The 25,702-nt window shown below is 45.7% G+C and overlaps 1 protein-coding gene across 7 annotated transcripts in view; it reads left to right on the top strand.

Annotated features, from left to right (window-relative positions):
- CNBD2 (cyclic nucleotide binding domain containing 2) overlaps positions 1 to 22,498 on the top strand; it is a 70,131-nt gene extending 47,633 nt beyond the window's left edge. For 3 of the 7 annotated variants that reach the window (XM_049699072.1, XM_033433634.2, XM_004272798.3), the window contains 3 exons: positions 310 to 430; positions 6,047 to 6,210; positions 11,710 to 12,052. In XM_049699072.1, the coding sequence (XP_049555029.1) occupies positions 310 to 430; positions 6,047 to 6,210; positions 11,710 to 12,028 (604 nt within the window). In that variant the 3' untranslated portion in view covers positions 12,029 to 12,052. Of the gene's footprint in view, positions 1 to 309; positions 431 to 6,046; positions 6,211 to 11,709; positions 12,053 to 21,096; positions 22,250 to 22,269 lie in introns of those variants that run through there. The other 4 variants (XM_033433636.2, XM_049699073.1, XM_033433638.2 and 1 more) reach the window with 4 other exon arrangements.
- Positions 22,499 to 25,702: the final 3,204 nt, after the last annotated feature.

The raw sequence follows: 25,702 nt of genomic DNA, 5'->3' as shown, positions 1-25,702 counted from the left end.
ACCTCCGCTGTGTCCCCAGGGGGACAGAGCTTACTCTTTCTCAAACTAGTCTTTCCATTTTTAGACAGCTCTGACTTAGAAATCCCCTCCTTGTGCTGAGCATTAAGTCAGCCAGCCTGGACTTCTCACCCATCAGGCCTGGCTCACGTGCATGTCTTCTCCCTGTTAAACCTCTCCAAATCCTGACAGTTTTCTCACCACCTGGGAGAAGGGAGGGGCGATCTCAATTGAATGGGGGCTGCTTATCCAGGGCTTCATGAACTGGCTGTGTTACAAATGAGTTCTCTTTAACAAGGTGTCAAATTTCAGATCCAGGTGTCCTCATTTCATCGAGTGTCCCATGATTGATACGAAGTATGGTGCTCTCCCCAAGGAGGCTGCAGTGGGGGCCTACGTGAAGATTCACACTGTGGAGCAAGGAGAAGTCTTGGTAAGTGTGCAGAGAGAGGCTTGTTCACAATAGAGTGTGTAACACGAAGGGCTGGGGGTGCTAAGTAATGAGAGTAAATGTTTAAAATCATCCTGTTCTAAATTCGGTGATATTAAGGAATATTGTTTGATTTTTTAAAGATATGATAATGGTAATGTGGTTATGTTTTTTAAAGAGTCCTTACGGGACTTCCCTGGTGGTCCAGTGGTTAAGACTCCGCACTTCCATTGCAGGGGACATGGGTTCTATCCCTGGTTGGGGAACTGAGATCCCACATGCCACGCAGGGCAGCCATAAATAAATAAATAAATAATAAATAAATAAATAAGAGTCCTTATATTTAGGAGATACATATCCAGATATTTACAGATAAAATGATATGACATCTAGGACTTGCTTTAAAATAATCCAGGAACAAGGCAAGGATGTCCCTTCTCACTACTATTCAACATTGTTTTGGAAGTCCTAGCTAGTGCATTAAGAAAAGGAAGTTAAACACATACAGATTGGGAAGGAAAAAATATAGCTGTCTTTGTTTGCAGATGACATGATTGTCTATATAGACAATTCTAAAGAATCAAAAAACAAAACAACAACAACAAAAAAGAACAAATAAATTTCCTGGAGCTAATAAATGATTATAGCAAGGTCACAGGGTATAAGGCAATGAACAATTGTAATTTGAAATAAAAAACACAATGTCATTTACAATAGTAACAAAAACTGAAATACTTAGGTATAAATCTAACAAAATATGTTCAGGATCTATATGCAGAAAACTATATGACTATAATGAAAAAATTCAAAGAAGCTTTAAATAAATGGAGAAATAGTCTATGTTCGTGGACTGGAAGACTCAGTATTGTTAACATGTCAGTTTATCCCAACTTGATGTATAGATTGAATGCAATCCCAATCAAAATCCCAGCAAGTTATTTTGTGGATATTGAAAAACTAATGCTAAAATTTATATGGAAAGGTGAATATAAACAAACTGATAAATCCATACAATGAAATATTATTTGGCAATAAAAAGAAATTAGCGGGGCTTCCCTGGTGGCGCAGTGGTTGAGAGTCTGCCTGCCGATGCAGGGGACACAGGTTCGTGCCCCGGTCCGGGAAGATCCCACATGCCGTGGAGCAGCTGGGCCCGTGAGCCATGGCCGCTGAGCCTGCGTGTCCGGAGCCTGTGCTCTGCAACGGGAGAGGCCACAACAGTGAGAGGCCCGCGTACCGAAAAAAAAAAAGAAAAATAAAAAGTAATTATCCAGGGACATCCCTGGTTGTCCAGTGGTTAAGACTTCGCCTTCCAATGCAGGGGCTGCGGGTTCGATCCCCGGGGAGCTAAGATCCCACATGCCTCGCAGCCAAAAAACCAAAACATTAAACAGAAGCAATATTGTAACAAATTCAGTAAAGACTTTAAAAATGGTTCCCTTAAAAAAAAAAATCTTAAAAAAAAAAAGTAATTATCCAATAGTGGAGGGGGGATGTATGGGTGAAACAAACTTGGCCATGAGTTGACCACTGTGGGAGCTGGGCCATAGGTGCTGGAGCTGGGTGGGCGGGTGAGCTGTATGGGGAGGGCACGAGGCCTCCTGGTGGGTAGCGATGCACCTCAGTCTTCCTGGAGGTAGGGTGACTGTCTTCTGATGTATGGTCATCGTTGTTGCCATGAATCTCCAGGGTCTTCACCCCGTGCTCCTGCTCTGGCCTGTGCGCCCCCCGAGGCAGGGAGGTCAGCCCAGCACTGTCTGGAGCCCCAGGCCCTAGCACAGCCCTCGGTCAATACCGCGTGAATATTTCCGAGCTTTTCAGCAGCTCTTATTTTTGCTTAGTAAAACTCTGCCTCCTACAATTTTTAAGGAGCTCCGACCCCCGCTTACCCATCCCCCCAAGAACAAACAGAAATCAGCTTCCTTGCCACATGGTGGCCTCTTAGGTATTTAAAGAATGCTGTTTTGTTTTTCATTCAGCATCTGTGCCCCGTTAATTATTTTCTTATGCAGGGAAAACATTCCTCCATTCCTTCAGTCTTCATGTGATATAGTTTCCAGCCTTCTCACTTCCGTTTCCCTGCAGTTTCAGTGTCTCAGAGTGAGGTGCTCAGGACTGGACACAGGCCACCTGAGGCCAGGCACCTGCAGTGCATGCAGCCTCGTGGGCTGCCCGCGGAGGAGCCGGGATGCCTGGCACCCTGGGTGCATGGAGGAACCACAGGGCAGACGAGGCGTTGCTCACTCTGGTAGAGGGTGACAGGAGCGGGGAGGCTGTGGAAGATGGAACAACAGGGACTTGGGACTTGATTCTCTAAGCAATCCTGGAAGGCTCGGAGCAAGGCCCTGACTGCCTCATTCACCACACAGGACCCAGGGCAGAGAAACTCCCACCACCAAATATTCATTAACGAGATCCTGTTGAAGAAAGTGCCTTTGGTAAAATTCTGTTCTCCCTGCTTTCAAGGCCCTGGCTTCATTTGTAGGAGAATGAATGGTAACAGCTGTGACTGTATTCACCCACCAGGAGGTAGGAGATCACATTTTCCTTTGGAGGCAGGAGCGTAGAGCTGAGTCAGCCTTGGAAACAGCAGAGCTTGGGGCCTGGAGTAAAGAGACCCAGCTTTTGAGCCAGGGGGTGTAGGGGAACCAGCTTCTCCAGGGAACAGGCGGGCTGAGGCCTCAGACATGGTCAAGACTGGGCAGAGCAGCAGGGAGATGGCAGATGGGCCACCTCACATATTGTAGTTTTTGCTTCTAATTAGCTTGCTGTGTGGCCTTGGGCAAATCACTTTACCTCTCTGAATCTGAACCCTCATCAGAAAATGAGGACATTCACCTGGGTGAGCTGCTGACTCTAGCGTTCTATGATTCCGTTGGAGCTTTCACTCAGCAGATATTTCTTGAGGATCTATCATGCTCCAAGCATGGCCCAAGGTGCCAGTGTGGGTGAGTAAACTGACATTATTCTTGCCCTTATGGGGCTAATGATCTAGGCTGGAGACAGACAGTAAACAGATAAAGCAGCAAACACACAAAGGTTTTTTTTTTTTTTTTTGCAGTACGCGGGCCTCTCACTGTTGTGGCCTCTTCCGTTGCGGAGCACAGGCTCCGGACGCGCAGGCTCAGTGGCCATGGCTCACGGGCCCAGCTGCTCCACGGCATGTGGGATTTTCCCGGACCGGGGCACGAACCCATGTCCCCTGCATCGGCAGGCGGACTCTCAACCACTGCGCCACCAGGGAAGCCCACACAGAAAGTTTTAAATTGCTGTTGGGAATGGAACAGAAAGCTGAGTGGAAGGGGGTGGTCTTCCTAAACGGAGTGGTCAGGGAAGGCTGCTCTAAGGCAGTGATATTTAAGCTGGGACCTGAATGACAAAAGGAATAAACTATAGACAGCCTGGGGGGAAGAGTGTTCCAGACAGAGGAACAGCAGGTTGAGCCTGAGGCAGGAAGCAGCCTGGCATGTTGAGGGGACTGGAAGGAGGGCAGCATGGCTGGAACAGAGTAAACGAGGCAGGAGCCTTACAAGGGTGAGATAGCCAAAGCCTCGGTGGCCACAATGAAGAGTTCTGCTTTATCCTGGGCACTTTGGGAAGCTACTTGCAGACCTGACTCCGGCTGGAACGTGTGGGGTGGAGTGGAGGTGGATAACAGTGCCTGCTGACGGTACTGCCCTCAGTGAGGCCCTGGACAGATTGCTGGTTCAAATCCCGGCTCCACCACTTTCTGTCTTGTTACCTTGGGCAGGTTAGTTAACTTTGTGCCTCAGTTTCCTCGCAGTGTAGTGGTTAAAAGCATGGACTCTAAAGGCAGGCCCATCCGAGTTCAAATGCTAGCTTTATTGCTTCCGTGCTGTATGATGTTGGATAAGTTTCTTAACCTCATCAGCATCCTCTGTAAAATGATGATCATAAAAGGACTCACCTCATGGGGTTCTAGTGAGGTTTCCATGAGCTAACACACCCCAAAGCTACAAGAGGGCCTGGGATTTAGTGAAGGCTCATTAAACATTAGCTGGTGCTGTCATCACCGTCATCATCATCATCATCATCATCATCATTATCATTGTTATTGTAATTATAAGATACATGACCTTTGCAAGTAAATTTCCTTTTTTGAACCTTATTTTCCACATCTGAGGCTGATAATCCCTATATCGCCGGGTGGTTGTGAGGATCACGTCTACACACATGTTTCTCCCACACAGTAGGAGCTGACTAAAGAGCAGCCATCTGGCTTCTGTGCAAGGCCTGGCGCTGGTCAGAAGGGCCTTTATGCCCATTGCACTGAGCACAACTGAAGTGTGAGGAGCTTCACGTCTCCCAGAGCATCCTCACACACCACACCATCTTGTTTGGACCTTCAACAACTTCATAAGAAAGATAACACACCTCCATTCCAGTCTTACCAAGGAGAGACAAGGCCAGGGCTCAGAGTAGATGGTCATTCTTCAAGGTCTGGAACCCAAATGGTGGTAGTGTGGGTGAGGGCGGGGAAGGAGAAGCTGTTCCAAACCCTACTTCACATCTCCTTTCAAACTGAGAATCCTTCAGAGACATGCAGGGCAGGTGTTTTCACCTCTGTTTCACAGGTGAGCAAACAGTGGCCCAGGGACGTATAACTTTGCCCAAAGTCGCATGACAAGTAAACATATGGATCTTTCTTCTGAAGCAGGATTATTCTCAATCCCACACGGCCTCCATAGAGCAGAGCTCTTGGCGCGCAGGCTCAGCAGCCATGGCTCACGGGCCCAGCCGCTCTGCGGCATGTGGGATCTTCCCAGACCAGGGCACGAACCCGTGTCCCCTGCATCGGCAGGCGGACTCTCAACCACTGCGCCACCAGGGAAGCCCTGGCTGATGTCTTCTTAAGCCCAAGACAGCTGGGCATTGTAGGCTCTGGACCAGTGACCTCCCCTCCCCTCCTTGCCTGAGTCTTAACAGCCAAGAGGCTGAGTGAGCCCTGGATTGGGGTTTCAGCAGCAAAGACTCTGGTCCCGGCTTTGCCCCATCTCAGAGTGTCTCCTTACAAAGGGGGTTACACTCTGTAAAGCTGTGCCTGTTGATCTCCATCTCCCTTCCACACCAGGGAGCCCAAGGGGCAACGGGAGCCGCACAGGGACTACCAGTGGCCCCAGAGCCCGTGAGGGACGGAAGGAACTAAGGCGACACACGCTTATGAAGGAAGCCCTGGAGGAAAGGGTGTGGGAGGGTGTGACAGCTGTAAAAGGGAAGATGTAGAAGAGGAAGATGAGCTGTCTGTCATAGTCCTAAGGAAGAGAAAACGGGCTGGCCTGGCACAAAGAAGAGTCGAGACTGGACACCAGGGAAAGCTTGTAAAATGCCGGCGCCCGGCAAGCGACTGTGCGAGTGCGACTCTTGCAGAGCCTGCTGCCCGTGGGCAGGACAACTGACAAAGTGCCTTGAGGGCTGTTCTAATGTGAGGAGCCCCAGGACTTTGATGTCATTAGCAAAGAGAGTTCTGGACTTCTCCCCGTCACTTGCTGAATGACCCCAGGTGGATTCACCTCCTGTTCGGGGCCTTGTTTTGCCTACCCTGAAAATCTGCTTGTACAAGTGGATGGTCTCGAACTTTCTGGGACTTCTTTTTTCTAGGGCCTTCACCAGATCCTCCTCCCGGAGAGCCAGCGTGACACTCGGCCCTTGATCCTGGTGAGCCTGGGAGCTGAGGTGATACGGGTTAGGAAAGAGAAGTTTTGCGAACTGATTGACAGTAAGACAATAGAAAAATTGTCGAAGTTCGAGATCAAGTACCCCAGGTCAGTGCTGGAAATGTGCGTACCTCCCACTAGATCAAATGAACAATTTTTTTGCCTCTTATTTTGGTAAAAGGAAGAAAAAAGTGATGATACCTAAAGCTGACGCTGGTGGAATGAAACTGATAATTGTTGGTACACTCGAAATTGGCTCAATCCTTTTGATAATAATTTTAGATAATAATGTTTCAGGGGACACAAAACTGTTCCTACTCTTTGAAGCAGTGGTCTACCTATGAATTTATCTGTATGTAACTAATTATAGGGAAAGCTACATACACTAAGATGTTCGTAGCTGCCATATTCATAATAGAAAAACAACCACCTTTACCCACATGTGTTATACCAGGGGGATAGTTTAGAAAACTGTGGTACATTCCCTTGACAGAAAGTAACTTTTATTTAAAAATCATAAGTAAATGAGTGATAAAATGCTACAAGAAAAGGATAGGGTACAAAATTGTATCTATACATACTATGACTATGCCTTTGTAAAACACTTACATGAGAAAAATCTAGAAGGAAAATGAGCAAAAATGATAATATCTGTGGTATTGCCCAATTTGTAATAGTCATTCTCTCTGGAAGCTCGGACTAAAAGGGACTTTCTGGTTATAGTTATATATTCCTCTGATGTTTAATTGGTTTTGTAGTGAGTATGCATTTCTTTTATAATGAGGGAAAAAAAAGATATACTTTTTAAAGTTGTTGTCAGGGTATGACATTCCAAGTGGGGTTTTTTTTTTTTTTTTTTTTTTGCGGTACGCGGGCCTCTCACTGTTGTGGCCTCTCCCATTGAGGAGCACAGGCTCCGGACGCACAGGCTCAGCGGCCATGGCTCACGGGCCCAGCTGCTCCGCAGCATGTGGGATCTTCCCAGACCGGGGCACGAACCCGCGTCCCCTGCATCAGCAGGCGGACTCTCAACCACTGCGCCACCAGGGAAGCCCCAAGTGGGTTTTTTTCCCTTTATTCTCCAAATTTGTTAATGATGATATATTACTTATATAATTAAAAAAAAATTATCTTGAAAGATTTGATAAAAAAGATTTCTTTTCATATTTCCCTAGTTTCCAAATTTTCCAGAGTGAATACTTTTATAGTGTGAAAAAAACCCTAATTTTTGGGTAAAAACGAATTTATTGTCTGGACTACTGGTCACAAAACTGTTTTGATCTAGCACCGTTATTACTAAAGAGTGTTTGAGTGTATACCCCCTAGAATATATATATGATATAAATAATATATGTTATTTAACTTATTTTTATTTATTATGTCCATATATTGCTATATGAATATATCATATATATTATAAACATGCAACAAATAGATCTTTAGAAAGAATAAGACAAAGAGAAATATAAATGAAGTCCTACTGTTTACTTCACACAGCCCAGTGGATCCCTTTCACCTCCCTGGCTGACACCCTTACCCCCACTTTGGGATCCCCAGCCCAGACTCCTGTAGCCGTCTTACCGCTGGTTCCCTGCCTCGGTCTCTCCCTGCCAGATCCTTTCTGCATACTTTGCTCTTGCTAAAACCCAAATCTGGCCGTGTTAAACTCCTGCTTAAAACCTTTCAGTGGTATCTCACTGCCTGTAGGATACAGTGCAGATTCAATGCCACGTAAATGGCCCTTCATTTTCTGACCCTTCAACTCCCCTGCAGCACCTCCTGCCACCTCTAACCCACTCCAGCAACACAGGCAGATTGCCTTCTGGACCTGCACATACTTGCCTTTGCCAGTGCAGGCCCTCTGCCTGCAATGCCACCCCTCAATCCTGCTCCTCTCCCCTTTATTTTCTGATAAATTTCTTCTCATTCTTTAAGATTCATATCCTCCAGAAAACCTTTCATGACTGACCCCAGGCTGGGCTAAGTACCCCTTTCTGTGCACTCATAATCCTCCCTACGTAGCTCTCACAGTGGCCACACCACGTTTTATTACAACTGTTTAGAGCTGCGTAGTTTTCGCACAGTTCTTTCCCCACCACTTGGTTAATTGCTTCGTGAACGCAGGGATTGGGCTTTAGGCACCTTTCATCTCTAGCACCTGTACAGTACCTGGCACATGGTAGATGCATGATAAACGTTGGGTGAGTGAATGAATAAATGGGACACACTTATTAGGGAAAACTGGAAAATGCTGAACATTTAAGAAGGTGAAGACCTTCTTAAATGCATTTGCATTCCTCCAACAATCTCAATTAGCATTTTAGTATTTTAGCAATTAGTATTTCCTTTCAGTATTTTTTTTTACCGCATGGCTGTGTACCAAATAGGTATTTATCATTCAGGCACACAAAGCTTCATAATGGAGATCATACCGATTGTACAATTTTGCATCCTCCCTCCTTTTTCTTTTCTTGTGGTGATGCTGTGATCAGACATCGTTTTGTGGGCAGGTGTGGGAAGCGAGTGATTCCTGTGGTGGAGAAAGAGGAGGTGTGAAGGCAAGCAAATCTGTAGAGTTGCTTCAGCCGTGTCCAATAAGCATATGAAAGAATTTGACATGGGATCCATATGACCTTGGATAAGTCATTTTCCCTCCTGTAGGCTTAAGACTCCAATCTACAAAACAAGAAAATTAGACCAGAACAGTGTTTCCCGAAGTATGGATCGTATTCACAGAAGGCTTACAAGATGACTTTAGGTGGTACGCGGATTGTAAACAGCTATGTATTTATTCTAGTGTGAACTAGAAAAACATGACTAGCTCACTAAACTGATTTGACAAACTTGTTGCTTAGAACAAAGCCAAAGTAAATACTTAAGTAGAATTTTTAAAAATCATTAATAAAAGAACAGATGATATGTAGCTATGGTCCAAATTGGGACAGTTTTGTGGAAAAAAAAAAAAAGTTGGGAAACACTGGTGGTTCCTTGCAGTTCAGCAATGCCCCAATTCTCTGATTCCTGTGTACTACCAACATAAAAAATAGCTATTTAGAAAATAGCTACTCAAAAAAGGATTTAAGGAGCCTTAGCTTCTCACATAACATCTGGTACATGATGGGTGTCAGTTAATGTTGGTTGAATTGAAACTCAGAGGTTTATGTAGACTTGAGGGTGGCAGATGTTTGGGCACTCAGCATCTGTGCTGCCCAGTCAGCACTTTGCTGCAATCGTCTGCAATGCTGACAGATAGAATTCTCGCTTATTCATTAATTGTTGAACTCATGGTTTTCTAGACTGCTAAAGCAGGCAGAAAATATAAGCATTATCTAGCTCAAATCCTCCATGTTTTAATTGAGGACTGTGAGGCCCAGGAAAGGGGACGTGACATCCTGCAGATCACACAGTCAGTTGGTGAGACACCTGTCCTGTGGATGCTACAGGCTAGATTATCTGAAGCCTCTCCCCCATGTAGAATACGAACAGCTGAGTTCACAGGAAAGAAGGGAAATCTCCAAGGCCCCAAATGAAGAGCAGCCTCAAACCAAAGCACCAGAGTGTGATCTAGTGCTGGATTGCCGGGCAGGCATGGGGTGGGGTTGTGGCTGAGGGCACCATGGGCTGAAGTGTTGCATCCCGCAAGGACAGATGACACTTTCAGTTCAAGCGAGGCAGAGAGTGGAACTGGAATTGCTGCATGAAGCTGAGGACTTTGGAAGAGCTGCCCCATTTAGTGAAAGACTAGACTAGAAATCAGTGTGACCGTCGGCATCAGGAGGTTATGTGGAATCTTGTCTGTCTTAAGTTGGACTCTGGATCCAAAAAAAAAAAAAAGATCCCTTAAGAATCTGTAAGCATGTGCTCGCCCCCTCCTAGGTTTTGATGAGTTCCTTAGCCCCCCTGAGCCTTAGTTTCCATGTTTGTGAAACGGGGTGGTCCTGAGGATCAAATGAGTTAACAAGTGTAAAGTGCCTGGTCATGGTAAGTGTGAAGCAGAGTTAGATATTGTTATTTATTATGTAAGAAATTGGGAGTTAACGGGACTTTTTAGTTGGAGACTATCCAGTGGTGTGCTGGGAAATGTTCAACAATCAGCTCTCTGGGAGATGGGAGGTAACCTGATTGGAAGTGTTTGCTGGTTTCTGTGGTGCACATACTACCACCATGGCCGGTTTTGAGCTACCAACCTGATGTCATCGAGCATGAAGTTGCTCTCGTGAGCTGGTAGGAGCTGACGCTGGCAATGCTGAGACCACCAGGACTAACTTGTAGCCCACTCTGACCTGTAGATTTTATATCAAGTTGATCTCTATGAATCAAAGTTGATTTTGTCCTGGTTAATATAATCTACCCAGAAGAATGCTCTAATGTGTTAGTGATTTATCAGAGTTGCCTCCTTAGGTGAGAGTATAGGTGAGTCAGTGGAAGTTGAGTTTGCCCTTCCCTTGCTGAGGTCTCAGAAGAAAATAAACCAATGAGTCCTGAGCTCATTCCACCCTCCCCCACTTTCCTCACCCTCATGTGCTATGAGGGAAGGGGGCAGAGTAGAGCCAGGGCACCAAGACCAGTCCAAGGTAGCTACCAATGGACTTTCTATCTCTATAGAGTGGCCTTGTCTGGACATTTCAGATCAATGGAACCATGTATATGTGACTGGCTTCTTAACATAGTGTTTTCAAGGTTCATTCATGTCTTAGCATGTATCAGTACTTCATTCATTTTTATTGTCAAATAATATTCCAGTGCATGGATATACCACTCTTTTATTTACCCATTCATCAGCTGATGGACAGTTGGGTTGTTTCCACTTTTTGGCTATTATGAATAATGCTGCTATGAACATTCTTGTTCAAGTTTTTGTGTGGACATATTTTTCATTTCTCTTGGGTATATACCTAGGAGTGGAATTCCTGGGTCATAAGTTAACTGTTTAACGTTTTGAGGAACTGCTGGACTGTTTTTTCAAAGTGGCTGCATCATTTTACATTCCTGGCAGCAATGCATTGGAACCCTCGCTCCAATATCTCCACATCCCCATTAACACTTATTATTATTTGTCTTTTTAATTATCATCATCCTAGTGGGCATAAGTGGTATCTTGTGTGGCTTTGGCTTACATTTCCCTGATGGCTAATGATCACATACGTAATTTAAAATTTTCAGTAGCCACGTTATAAGAAATCAAAAGAAACGGGTGAAATTAACTGTAATAATATATTTTATTGAATGCAGTATATCTAAAATGTTATCATTTCAACATGTAATCAACATAAAAATTACTGAGATATTCTGCATTCTTTTTGTTGTTGTTCTAAGTCTTTGAAATCTGGTGTGTATTTTATACTCAGAGCACACCTCTAATTCAGATTCATCACACTTCAGGTACTCAGTAGCCACATGTAGCTCGTGGCCACCACATGGAATAGTGCAGGTCTAGGTGATGAAGGTGTGGAAAGGTAAAGGAGGCAGAGGGAAGAGTCTGGGAAAAGGCGCGGAGGTGGGACAGGGCTCAGTGTGTTTCGGGGCTGGAAGGAGGCAGGGCTGGGGGGGGGCAGGGGGCAGGCAGGAGCTCGTGTGGGAACCTCAGCATCTGGGCCTTGCCTTCAGCGATGAAGATGTGTGCCAGAAGTTCCTCGAGGAGAACAGCTGGAATGTCTTCCGGAAGGACCTGATGCGGCTGCTGGTGGAGCCTCGCCAGTGTCCACCATTCACCCCAGTCCAGCCCAAGAAGAAAGGGATCTACAAGCCCAAGGCTGTGATGCTGGATTTGTGTAGCTTAGACAAGAAGACAAGACCTCGTCATCCCATTTTTATGGCACCCCAGAAATACCTCCCCCCATTGAGGATTGTCGAAACCATTATAGCACCCCGGTACAAAATCCAAGAACTCCTGCCTCAGTATAAGAATGCAGGGGTCCTTGTTTAGAATCAATAAAAGATGTTGGGTTGACCCTAGTGTTTCCTGAATAACCACCATGGGAGTTGTGGGGCTTACAGTGGGGGATCCTGAGGGCTGAGCCATGGGTCCGGAGAGGTGTTTGGGGCAGCACCTGGGGCACTGTCTCTCTGGACACTTGTGGGACTGAGTAAGGGATGGTTGGGAGGCTGGGTGGGGATGGGTTAATCACTGGAGGTAGCCTCGGAGTGGGAGAGTCTTATCTGAGGAGACAGATGGGAGACACAGAGGCAAGATGGGGTTGCAAACTCAAATGCCTTGCAAGGCCGGCAGGTCGTCTAAAGGAGTGTAGCAGAAGGATTGGGGAGGCGGCAGGGGACGGTGGGGACTGGCGCGCACATTCCGCATCCAGGTGGAGCCGCTGCTCCGTAGCCCAGTCAGCTGATGCCATGCCAGGAAGTAATGCAGGCCCGGTACTGCCAATCTCTAGATTTTTCAGGAGAACCCAGAAACGCAGTGTTTTAGATGATTCCTACCGGTTTTCAAATGCGAGCAACGAACTCAAATTGTTTTTGAAATATTGTGTTAGGCAAACAAAACACATACGCAGGCTGCGTTGGGCCCACAGGCTGCTGGTTTGCCAGTAGCTTGTCAAGCAGCTCTGTCAGAATGACAGGGTGTTGCCAGAGACTGGAGTGAGGCGTGACCGTGGGGGGAGGTACAAGGAGCCAGAGACAGATGGGCAGCGTGACAGGAGCCGGCGTCCCGGGTCAAGGATGAGGAGTGAGCAGCCTGAGAGAGGATGCAGACCAGAGACAAGGAGGCAGGCAGTGGGACCTGAGGGGCTCTCCTCGGTCCCTCCAGCGGGGCCTGGAAGCCATCAGTCACTGGCCTGGGCCGGCTCTCCTTGTTGGTAGCGCTGGGCCTAGAACTCAGGGTTCCTGTCTCACTCCAGCCTCGGCACCACAGACCTGGGACCAAGTCACCTCTCTCCCTTGGGAAAACTCTGAGAGCTCTGAGGGGCCTGGTAGAGGCCATGGCAGCACAAGAGCCCAGCCTGGTGGTGCCAAGAGAGACAGGAGCCCTCCCCCACCAGTACCCCCCCCACAGCACCCCCGCGAGGAGCGGACTCGGAGGAACACCGGGCAGTGAGCCGGCATCGGGAGCTCTGGAGAGCCTGCTTCTGTCCCATGGGACCCCCTTGAGTGCCTGGAGTGCTTCACCTGCCCTCCGGTTTCCCCAGTGGCAAAATGAGCGTGTTGGACAAGATGAACGGTTTTCACGAGTGAGAGGTGAGTACAGTTTGAAAAGCACATTCAACATTGTACTTCTGTTTGTCGAATTTAGAAGAAAGCTGTTTTCATGTTACACAGCAAAGAAGGAGGAGTAGGGAATTTGTCTGTCAGAAGAGCGTGTGGATGTAAGAGAGGAGAGAAGCAGTGGACTTAACCATCTCCACTTCCCTGATAGCTCCAGAGGGTCAAGGAGCCTGGGATGTCTGCAGCAGTCCTGGAAGGGCTGCCTGTGACCTACAAGGACAGGGTGGCATGGTTTGGGGACCAGGTAAATTAGGGTGTCTGACTATATTCAGAGATCTCTTTGTGTGTAGGTCTGTGGCTCCAAGATGATGGTGTGGACATTTTGTTCATTCATTTGAAATGTATTTATTAAGTACTTGCTCTGTAGCAGATCCAAAGGAGGATAAGAGGCAGTCTGCATTCCCTCTTATTCTGTAGGCCAAGGGTCAGCAAACTCTATAAAAGGACAAATAATAAATATTTTAGGTTTTATAGGCCTTATGGTCTCTGTTGTAACTACTCAACTCTGCATGGTGAACGCAGCTTTAGTGTTCCAATAAAGCTTTATTTGCAAAAACAGGTGGCAGGCGGGCTTCCCTGGTGGTACAGTGGTTAAGAATCCACCTAAGAATGCAGGGGACACGGGTTCGAGCCCTGGTCGGGGAAGACCCCACATGCCACGGCGCAACTAAGCCCGTGCACCACAACTACTGAGCCTGCGCTCTAGAGCCCACGAGCCACAACTACTGAGCCTGCGTGCCACAACTACTGAGCCCACACGCCTAGAGCCTGTGCTCTGCAACAAGAGAAGCCACCGCAATGAGAAGCCCGCACATCGCAACGAAGAGTAGCCCCCGCTCGCCGCAGCTAGAGAAAGCCCGTACACAACAGCAAAGACCCAACTCAGCCAAGAATAAATACACAAATAAATTTATTTTTATAAAAAACAAAACAAAACAGGTGGCAGGCTAGATTTGGCCTGTGCGCCATTGTTTGCTGACCCCCCGCTCTAGGCAATAGGGAGCCCTTGAAGGTTTTTGAGTAGACCTGACATGACCAGAGAAGGGGTGGGAAGCTTTTTATTGAGCATTTATTCTATGACAGCCATCTTGCTAAGCATCTGACTGGAGTCTAATGACTTGGGCTAAGATCCTAGGTCTGCCACTTAATGGCTGTTGAGGATTAAAAGAGGTGGTACATGAACAGCAAGGGGGAGGATTTTATTCACCAGGACCACTGTGTCCAGCTTCCTGGAAAGTGAGAGAAAAAACTTCCAGCATAGGAGGCAGAGCAAGTTTTCTAGGGGAGCGGTGGGTGAGAAATTAGACTAGAAGAGCAGCCTGGGAGCAAGGGCATCATATGTAGGGGGAGAGGCTGTGAGGGCTGGGGCTTTGGGAAGTCTTGAGGGGAACAGAGAAAGAGCAAATCTTTTTCTGAAGCTACTAAGCAACAGATAGAAGAACTTGAGAATGAGAAATGCCCAAAGAGGTCTTCAAAGAGCTTTTCTGTGCACTGAGAATGTGTTTTTCCTTTGGCATTTTCTTAAGAAACCAAGTAAACATTTGAATAGCTCCTTTTTTTTGGGGGGGGGGGGATGGCTCTTATTTATGATTTTATGCAATAATGCTGTTTCTTTGAGTTCAGTTACCAAGCAGACAGTGGGCAGCATGAGGCCCTAGTTATGTTCGGTTACACGTGTAAAGTCCCTGGTACATAGTACGTGCTCAATACACGTTAGATGGTATTAGTACCTTTTTTTAAAAAATTTATTTATTTTATTTTTGGCTGCATTGGGTCTTCATTGCTGCGCGCGGGCTTTCTCTAGTTGTGGCAAGCGGGGGCTACTCTTCGTTGCGGTGTGCAGGCTTCTCGTTGCGGTGGCTTCTCTTGTTGCGAAGCATGCTATCTAGGCGCGTGGGCTCCAGTAATTGTGGCGCATGGACTCATTAGTTGTGGTTCACGGGCTCTAGAGCGCAGGCTCAGTAGTTGTGGTGCACAGGCTTAGTTGCTCCGCGGCATGTGGGATCTTCCCGGACCAGGGCTCGAACCTGTGTCCCCTGCATTGGCAGGCAGATTCTTAACCACTGCACCATCAGGGAAGTCCTATTAGTACCTTTTTGATCAAGGTCAATTTGGCCATCCAGAGACTCTCTTCCCCCTTCAGTGGAATAGGAAGCCAAGGCTTTGGAAGGCTAAGCTTTCATAATCAATGATAAAGATCATCTCCGAGAGATTTGGGATAGGAGGGTGCTGGCTGTCATCTCACCCGAACCCCACACTCTAAGTGAAATGGTTAATGTCAATATTAAGAGGCAGCGTTGGAGGGAGAGAGCAGAGGCAGGTCACCAAAGCATTAACATGCACTGTGGGCAAGGGTGCTATTCGAAGGAAGAATGAGTGGGACAGTGTGGGGAGGGATGTGTGAGAACCTCCCAGCCTCCCAGCCTCCGGGCTGTGAGCTTCAGAATCCCTCCCCTTCCGCATACACTCTGCAACAAACAGCAGCGGATCAGAATCAGGCAGGGAGGAGGTCGCATCAGGATTTATTTGGGAGAAGAGTTCATTCAGAAGGAACCAGTATGACACCCCTTGACACAAGTGTAACTAATAAATATATGTTCAGTGCTACAGAGGTTCTTACTGCCCACCTGGCACAGATCCAAGGGTCAGGAAGCCCATAGTGACCTGTCTCAAGGGAGTAGGGCCCGGCTCAGGTACGGAGTGCTCCCTGTGTGCCCACATTGTGTGAGGCACTCTATAGAGGCTATCACTTATCCTGAAAATACTTCCTGGCAACTAACCAGGTGGCATTGTCCCCATCTGACAGACGAGGAGCCTGAGGCCCAGAGAGGCAAAGGCCTTGTCTAAGCTCACTCGCTACCAGGTGGTTGCTCCAGGAAATCCGAGAGCCTTCACTGCACCCCAGCACCCTCCCATGCAGGAAGCGTCTCAGCGTGTGCACTGTGGCACCATCCTCACTCAGCTATCCCAGATGAGCCACCTGTTTTCAAAACAAATTCTGTACACACAACCCTGGAACTGTGCTGGAGAGAATATATTCACCCTCCTGGATGATTTTCCATATGTAAATAAGCCTAGTCATATTGGAGAGGCACACCCAGGCCACTGAAGCCAAAAATACAGCCCCCAGTACTGATAGCTTCCACTGTTTGGGGAAAATGAAAAAACCCATTTGAGAAACACAGGAGATATTGCCAGCATTTGTTATAGGAAGTGTTTAAGATCCCTCCTTGGGGTTGGAAGCAAAAAGCATTCTTTAAATCCTCTATTCCTTTTATATAACTCATGGAAAAATCTTACCTTCCTGTTACAGAAGGTCTAAGGGGTGAGATGGGTAACTTCGCAACCTCCATCGCACTCACTAGAGGCTATTTTGCCATGATGCTTTTCTGTCATTTGGGGATTTAAGGGGTTTAACCACAAGGGTGCCGAGTTGCAGAATTTGTAGTCACAGGTTCAGAGCTGACAATGAAGACGAGTAATTTCTAGGTGGCTGAGAAGCAGCACCAAAGCTGGAAAGAGGGTTTTTCATGGCTTCTAAAGGCTGTGGGCTTTAGCCCTGGGGACAGAGCCTGGGGCTATTGGGAGGGCGGCACTTCTGGACAAAAGCTGTGTCTTTCAGCCAGGCTCCTTCCCTTTCTGGAGCTTCACTACCGTCATTGGTAAAATTGGCAGGGTCTGGTAGGTGTACTTCAGCCTCCCTCCAACCCCAACAGAAAATCAGAATCAAGAAGAAAATGGATTATGGAGACCCTTGGTGAAGTGTGAAAATGAACAACAGATGAGATAATAGTACTGTATTAATGCTAAATGTCCTGATGTTGGTAATTTTACTGTGGTTATGTAAGAGAATCTCCTTGTCCTTAGGAAATACACACTGAGGTCCTTGGCTGTTAAAGGAGATGGTTTCTTCAACTTACTTTCAAATGATTTAGAAATATATTGTGTGTATATTTAGAAGAGCAAAGCATATATAGCAAAATGATAACAACTGGCGAATCTGGGTGAAGGGTACTTAGGAGTTCTTTGAACCATTCTTGCAATTTTTTTTTTTTTTTCCAATTTGAAAGCAGTCACTGTTTATTAACTGACCAGATTACAAAAATAATGATGGTAGATACCTTAGTTCATCCTTCATTCTTGTAACTTTTAAAAAATTATTTTAAATTGTATAATACACATAAAACTTACCCTCACAGCCATTTTTAAATATGTTTTTAAGTTCAGTGGCATTAAGTACATTCACACTGTTGTTCAACCATCATCACAGCCATCTCCAGATCTCTTGTCATCTTATCAAAGTGAACCTGTGTACCCATTAAACAATGACTCCTCACTCCCCACTCCCCTCTGCCAGCTCTTGGCAACCACTGTTCTACTTTGTCTATGAATCTGACTACTTTACATACCTTAAATAAGTGGAATTATACAATATTTGTCTTTTTGTAGATGTCTTATTTAGAATAATGTTCTCAAGAATCATCCATGTTGTAGCATGCATCAGAATTTCCTTTTGTTTTTCTTCAGAATTTCCTTCTTTTTAAGGCTAAATAAAATTCCATTGTATGTACAATACATACCACACTTTGTTTATCCCTTCATCTGCTGATGGACATTTAGGTTGCTTCCATCTTTTGGCTATTGTGAATAATGCTGCTATGAACATGGATGTACAAATATCTTTGAGACCCTGCTTTCAATTCTTTTGGTATATACTCAGAAGTGGAATTGCTGGATCATATGGTAATTCCATTTTTAATATTTTGAGCAACTGCCATACTGTTTTCCACACTGGCTGCACTATTCTTGCAATTTTAGTGTGAAATCATTTCAAAATAAAAATTACAACTCTAATTGACTTTATAATTGACTTTGTAATTAGGTAATAATTTATTTTAAAATCTGGTGAGAAGCTCCCTGATATCCAGGGCAAAAGGGGGGAAATGCTTTTTCACTAGAAATGACAATTAAAATGAAGAAGAAAATGGAAGAAGTCAATATAGATTTGTATCAATATGAGCATTAGCCCTGATGATTGTAAAATCTAGCTTTGAGCTCTCTGACAGCCAAGGCAAAAAAAGAAACATAGTATTTCCTTATTTGAAAGGAAGAATCTGCTCAGTCCCTGAGGAGAGTAACAAAATTTTTTCTCACGCAAGGAGGGTAGGGAAGTTTGTCTTCACTCCCTTCTTTCAAATGGGCCTCCTGGGCTTCCCTGGTGGCGCAGTGGTTGAGAGTCCACCTGTCGATTCAGGGGACTACGGGTTCGTACCCCGGTCTGGGTAGATCCCACTTGTCGCGGAGCGGCTGGGCCCAGTGAGCCATGGCCGCTAAGCATGCGTGTCCGGAGCCTGTGCTCCACAACGGGAGAGGCCACAACAGTGAGAGGCCCGCGTACCGCAAAAAAAAAAAAAGTGCCTCCTACCTATTTTACTGCGAGCTACCTTCTCCCAGCGTACTTTAAATTAGGGGCCTGTTTCTACTTGGCTCTGGACTTCTTGGCCTCGGGTCCCTTCTGGCACCACAAAGTTAGTATCTAGAATGGTTGGCTGCCGGTGAGGGCTGTTCCCCCTTTGCTGCCTTATCACGTTTATCACATGGAAGGAGGTGGACTCATGGTCTTTAAGTCTTAACAACACTGACATCTATGATTTTAATGGTTAGAAACTGAGACCATATCTTTTCCTGAGAGCAGGTTTTTATCTTGAAAGATACTGTCCGAAAGTCCTTCTTCCGGTCATAACTTAAAACTCATGCTACTGTGCAAGAGTTTTTCTTGTTTTGTGTGGAGATGGAGAGGAATTGCTCATTGCTCTTCTGGAAGCCTCTTCCCCATAAAGCCAGACCTTCTCCCGTCCTTCTGTCTGATCTCACCGACATCACAGGGCAGAAGGAGCAGGATAACGAGCAGGAGTTCTGGATTTAGGCTGCTCTGCTTCCGACCAGCTGCGTCACAGCAGGCAAGCAACTGCTCTTTGCCTCAGTTTCCCCATCTGTAACATGGGAATAATAAAAGCATCTGTTTCATAAAGTCATGAAGATTAACTTAAATAGTCCATATAAAACACTAAATTCAGAGTCTGACTCTCAGAAAGCAAAAACCTGGGGTGGGAGAAAAAAGGGGACCCAGGGACAAAATGATACAGACAGTAGGTCTGTGAGACTTGCAGACCGACCTGGAGGCCAGCCCTGCCCACAGAGTTGAAATAGAAGAGTCCCACATATGGACATTTCTCAGTTTAACAGATCACAGCAGCTGGGGGATTTGCACATGTAAAATGCTCTCACCGGTGAATCATTCTGCATTTGCACATTGCTCTATTATCATACACAACTTATCAGCTTCGATGATTACCAGCTCATGCGGTCCTCTGCCTTTTTGAGAGGAGAGCCCTGGACCTGCTGGCTGCCTATCTCCTCCTCCTCCCTTTATGCCAGTGCTTGTCTTCTGTCCCTTAGCTGCCAGGCTCCTGGCATCTCCATTAGATAGGGAAGCATATGGGAACTGGAAGGACTGAACTAAAATCTAGATGACTTCAACCGGTATATCTCCAATTAGCAGACATGCTGTAGGAAGAGAGAGCTGGTCAGGTTTTAGAGATACAGCACCAAACCGAACCAAAGTCCTTGGCATCAAGGAGCTTACATTCCGGGTCAGTGGTTAAAGAACACAAGAAAAATCAGGGAATCTGGGGGATGGAGGTGGGTTAGAGGTTACTACGTTGTAAAGGATAGTCAGGGAAGGCTTCTCTAAGACCGTGATATTGATGAGTACAGGAAGTGAGGGGATGAGCCATGCAGATATCGGGGCAAGAGTGTTCCAGGCAGAGAGAGAGCACATTCAAGCATAACAGCAAGAAGGCTGGTGTGGCTGGAATGGAGTCAAAGGAGAGAGAAATTGAAAGAGGGCAAGGGCAGAGAGGGACTGGAGGCCAGCTCATGATCATGTGAAGGGAGCCTCTGGAAAGTTCTTAGCAGAGGAGTGATATGATCTGGCTATAGACTTGGGGTTTAAGCATGAGGGTGGCATGGGGAGATGGGGGTGGGGGACAGTTGGGAAGCCAGTGCCATAATCCAAGTAGGAGATTACGGTGGCTCAGATCACCATATTGATTGTGGTGGTGTCTCGATGGGGCTGATCGTGGACATATTTCGATGGTAGAATCGATCAGGGTTTGCTAAAGGACTGAATGTTAGGAATGAGAAAGAGGAACTAAGGATAACTCCAAAGATTTTGGTTTGAGCAAGTGGAAGGATGGAGTAGCCATTCCCTGAGACAGAGAAGACTGTAGGAGAAGTACATTTAGGGGTGAATATCAGGAGTGTGGTTTTTAGCAGTTAAAAAAAAAAAAAAGGATTTAAGGATGATGTGAGAACACACGTAAAGCAGTTGTAACACCACCTGGCACTTCATGCACACTCATGCAAGGTTAGTATTATCCCCATTTTCACACAGCTGGTTTGGTAGAAGAGCCAGAATTCAAACCTGGGCCTGTTTGGCTCCAAACCTCAGTTTGTTTCTCTTCTTAAACATCCTGTCTTCCATGATCCCTTGTCCTTAAGGTTTCATGTTGATACTGTCAGAAAGTTCTTCCTCCTGTTTAATGGCAGTCTGTCCTATTGCAGTTAGAGCCTGACCCTTTGTTTGGGACTCTTGGGTTATGTCAAGTGAAGTCAGCAAGATCCTGTTTTGCGTGGTGAAGCAGGAGGCACCCATGAGCTATTTGCCTCTTCAAGCGTTATTGGTAGCGCCGTGAAATTTAAATTCCCTTTTCATAGGTCTTCATCACAAGAAAGGTCATTTAAAACTTCACTGGCGGGCTTCCCTGGTGGCGCAGTGGTTGGGAGTCTGCCTGCGGATGCAGGGGACACGGGTTCGTGGCCCGGTCTGGGAAGATCCCACATGCCACGGAGTGGCTGGGCCCGTGAGCCATGGCCGCTGAGCCTGCGCGTCTGGAGCCTGTGCTCTGCAAACTTCACTGGCATCAAGTAATTCCTAAAACATGCTTTAAAAATATAGACAGACAGGTAGTAGGTAGGTAGGTAGATATTTATCTATATAAATATTAGAAAAATTCTAAAATTTTTTTTCATAATCCCCAATTTTAAAATGTATATAATGAGAATTGAAACATTTCTACTATTTCACCCATCTAATCTCATCTCCCAAGGATAACTTGACTAACAGTTTGGTACGTAACCTTCTCAAAGTTCACATACTCATACCCATTTCCTTATTTATTATTTTAACCAAAAAAAAAGGAAGAAGCTATACCAGCTCTGTCCAATAGAATTTTCTGCAATGATGACAATGTTCTATCATACATGTCCACCAGCCATATATGGCTACTGGGCACTTGAAATGTGGCTAATGTGACTGAAGACTGAATTTTTAATTTTAAGTAATTTAAATAGCTATAGGTAGGTAGTGGCCACCATAATGGACAGCACAGTGTTATACATTTTGGATTTTTTACTTAGAGTATCATGGACATTTCTTTTTTGTTTAATTTTATAAATTTTGAAATCATCTCACAGAAAAGTTGCAGTTACAATACAAAAAAGCCATTTGAGAGTAAGTTGGGACCGGATGCATCAGCACATCCAAATAATTTAGTGTTTATTTCCTCAAACAAGGACATTCTCTTATGTAACCACAACCATCAAAATCAGGAAATTATCACTGACACATTACAGCCATCGAATCCTCAGGGCCCATCCACATGTTGCCAGTTGTCCCAATAACATCCTTTATAGCAAAGGATCCAGTTCACGATCGTGCAGTACACTTAGTTGGCATGCCTCTTTGGTTTCCTTCTATCGGATATAGTTCTCAACCTTTCTTTGACATTCATGACCTTGATACTTTTGAAGATTATAGACCAGTTATTTTGTAGAGTGTTCTTTCTACAAGAAAGGGCCTGTTTGATGTTTTCTCATGGTTCGATTTAGGTTATGCATCTTCGGCAGGAAATCCCAGAAGTGATGCTGTGTTCTTCCCATTGGATGTTATCAGGTGGTGCAAGATTTCAATTTGTCCCATTACTGGTGGTAACTTATTATTGGATGAAAATGGTGTCTCCACTGTAAAGTTACTCTTGTTGTTTATTTCCTTTTCATTTTAAAATGTATGTATGCTGTTAAAAAAAAACCCCACATAACATGAAATTTACCATCTTAACCATTTCTACGTGTATAGTTCAAGAGTGTTGAGTATATTCACATTGTGAGAGAGATCTCCAGAACTTTTTCATCTTGCAAATCTGAAACTCTGTACCCACTAAACAACTCCCCTTTCCCCCTCCCCCCAGCCCCTGGTAAGCACCCTTCTACTTTCTGTCTCTATGAACTTGACAACTTTTGACACCTCATATAAGCAGAATCATACAGTCTTTGTCTTTTTGTGCCTGGCTTATTTCACTTAGCACAATGTCCTCAAGGTTCATCCCAGTTGTAGCAGGTGTCAGGATTTCTTGCTTTTTTAAGGCTAAATAATATTCCATGGCATGTATATACCACATTTTGTTTATCCATTCATCTGTTGATGGAAATTTGGGTTCCACCTCTTGGCTTTTGTGATAGTGCTGCTATGAACATGGATATGCAAACATCTCTTTCAGACCTGTTTTCAAATTTCTTGGATGTATATCCAGAAGTGGGACTGCTGGGTCATATGGTGGTTCTAGTTTTGATTTTTTTGAGAAACTGTCATCCTGTTTTCCATAGCAGTTGCACCATTTTACAATCCCACCAACAGTGAACAAGGGTTGCAATTTCTCCAGATCCTTGTTGACACTTGTCGTTCTGTTCTTGTTAGCAGCCATCCTAATGGGTATGAGTTGACATCTCATTGTGGTTTTGATTTGCATTTCTCTAATTATTAGTGAGGCTGAGCATCTTTTCATATGCTTGATGGCCATCTGTATGTCATCTTTGGAAGAATGTCTATTCAGGTCGTCAATTTTTTAATTGGATTTTTTTGTTGTCAGTTTTTTATATATTCTAGATATATCAAGATATATGATTTACAAGTATTTTCGCCCATTCCATAGGTTGCCATTTCACTCTGTTGAGCGTGTCTTATTCCCTTTTAATAGGTATTTTGTGAGGAGGTGCTTTGGAACTATGTAAATATTCCCTTCCTTATCATACTTTCCGTTTATTTATTCATTTACTTATATCAGCATTGGACTCATGGCTTCCTATTTTATTCAGTGTATTTGTTATTATCATTTCCTATTTTGATGCACAAACTGCCACAGACTAGGCCGATGGAAGCCACTTCAAGCTGGCTTCTGGGGTCCTTCTGACATGTTCCTATCATTCTCTGAGGCACTTTCTTGCTTTCTGCTGCCACAGGATATTCCAGGATGATCTCGTACTTTCCTGTTGCAGCCCTGGAATTAACCATTTCTCCAGGGCCCCTGCTTCCTTTTAATAGAGAATGGGATTTAGAAGCTTCTGGCCCAGGCTCTGCTGCTGAACTCTGTGGCTTTGAAAAGCCCAGCATGTGATCTGGAGAGGCGTACCTCATCAACCAGCCAGAACAAACCCCTCATTTACAGAGGAGGGGACTGAGGCTCAGAGGGGATCAGGTGGCCAATGTTCCCTAGCTCGTGAGACAGCTCAGACGCGAGCTGAGGCCTCTGACTCCCTTCCAGTGCTCTTTCCCTGGCAATACATGTTATTTATGAGGTGTGACCCCAGTGGGGCCTGTCCCCTCTCTGGACTTCACTTTCCTCTTCTGTCCACTGAGGGTTAGTTTTGCCTGGGGGTCCAAGACTGCCTTTCTGAGAGCTAACCTTTTCTCTTTAACTCTTCATGAGCCTACCTTCCCCCCACCCCCCAGACCTTTATGGGTGACTCCACCTTTAATTACAGAGAGCTTCAGCTTTTATCTCCAGCTCTGGTGGATTGGGGTTGCAGACTAGTCCTAGCCTGGGATGAGCTGTCCAAATGCACCCGGTTCTCCCCTTCCAGGCCAGGGGTTCCAGGCATATGTGCCTCCCTGAAGCCCATCTCTGTCAGCTAACACCTGTCTCATAGGGGCATCAACAGAAGAAGATGGCAATGGGAAGGGCCTCCTCTACCTGCCCTCACTGGCTCCCAGCCCACCCATATTATACCAAGAGCACCCAGGGAAGCACCAGAAATGCCACCTCCCCACATTTCGAGGCCAGTGTCTCTTCACTCTCAAAGCTGGGTGTAAGAAACCCTCTGGTATTCCATTAGAGAATATTTGATGCCTGATTGGGGTGGGTGGTGCTGCATCCAACCTTCACCCTCTGGTTTGGTCAGCTGATAGGAACCGCCAGCCTGGGAACCCCTGACTATTCAATTGATGACGGCAGCAGCTACGCCATACAACTGTCTGAAAAGCTGAGCTTTTGGCTCTTTTGTATTCAACGGACATTTCCTGCGCACCTACTATGTGTCAGGCATTGTGCTGCACCCTGCGGTAAGATGATTTAAGCCAGAGCTCAATCCAGTAGTTTCAGGTAACAATGACAGTACAAGTGGGTTCCATATGTTGATACAAGAGGCATAAGTAGGGGCTGCAAGGGAAAGGGCCTAACTTCTGACATTTGGTTCTGGAGTGTCAGGTTCTTGTAGGCAAGGCTGTATACAAAATTTGAGAGGGCAACAAAGAATGATTTTGCTAGATGAAAAAATTGGAAAGGGGGGCTTCCCTGGTGGCACAGTGGTTAAGAATCGCCTGCCAATGCAGGGGACACGGGTTCGAGCCCCGGTCCAGGAAGATCCCACGTGCCGCGGAGCAACTAAGCCCATGCGCCACAACTACTGAGCCTGTGCTTTAGAACCTGTGAGCCACAACTACTGAGCCCGCGCGCCCAGAGCCCGTGCTCCGCAAGAGAAGCCCGCGCACCACAATGAAGAGCAGCCCCCGCTTGCCGCCAACTAGAGAAAGCCTGCGTGCAACAACAAAGACCCAATGCAGCCAGAAATAAATATATAAAATAAATCGATTAAAAAAAAAAAAAGAAAAACGTGGGAAGGGCGCTATGGGCGGAAGGAATAGCTTAAGTAAAGCTGGAATCACCAAAGCGCAGAACTAGTTACCTAGAACAGCAAGGCACATCGCTGGGGGTAGCGGGGCTAATGTCTAAGCAATGGAAGGCATCGTAAGACATGACACTTCAGATACCTCAGAGCCCAGGCATGAAGGGTGTGGACACTATGCTTCTATGGAGACTTCATTAAGGTTTTCAAAATAACATTTATTTCTTAAAAGTTAACATGTGCATAATAGGAAACCAAAGAACACAAGAAGCAAAAAACAGTCATTCATCATCACAAGCAATCTACCATTTGATGTGTCCTTCTAGGTCTCGTTTGTGTATTTAAACACAACTAAGCATTCATT

This window comes from Orcinus orca, chromosome 16 (genome assembly GCF_937001465.1).
Source record: "Orcinus orca chromosome 16, mOrcOrc1.1, whole genome shotgun sequence".
In the NCBI taxonomy this organism is placed as follows: domain Eukaryota; kingdom Metazoa; phylum Chordata; class Mammalia; order Artiodactyla; family Delphinidae; genus Orcinus; species Orcinus orca.
The sequence above is the reverse complement of the archived record's forward strand: the minus strand, read 5'-3'. Positions and strand labels throughout refer to the sequence as shown.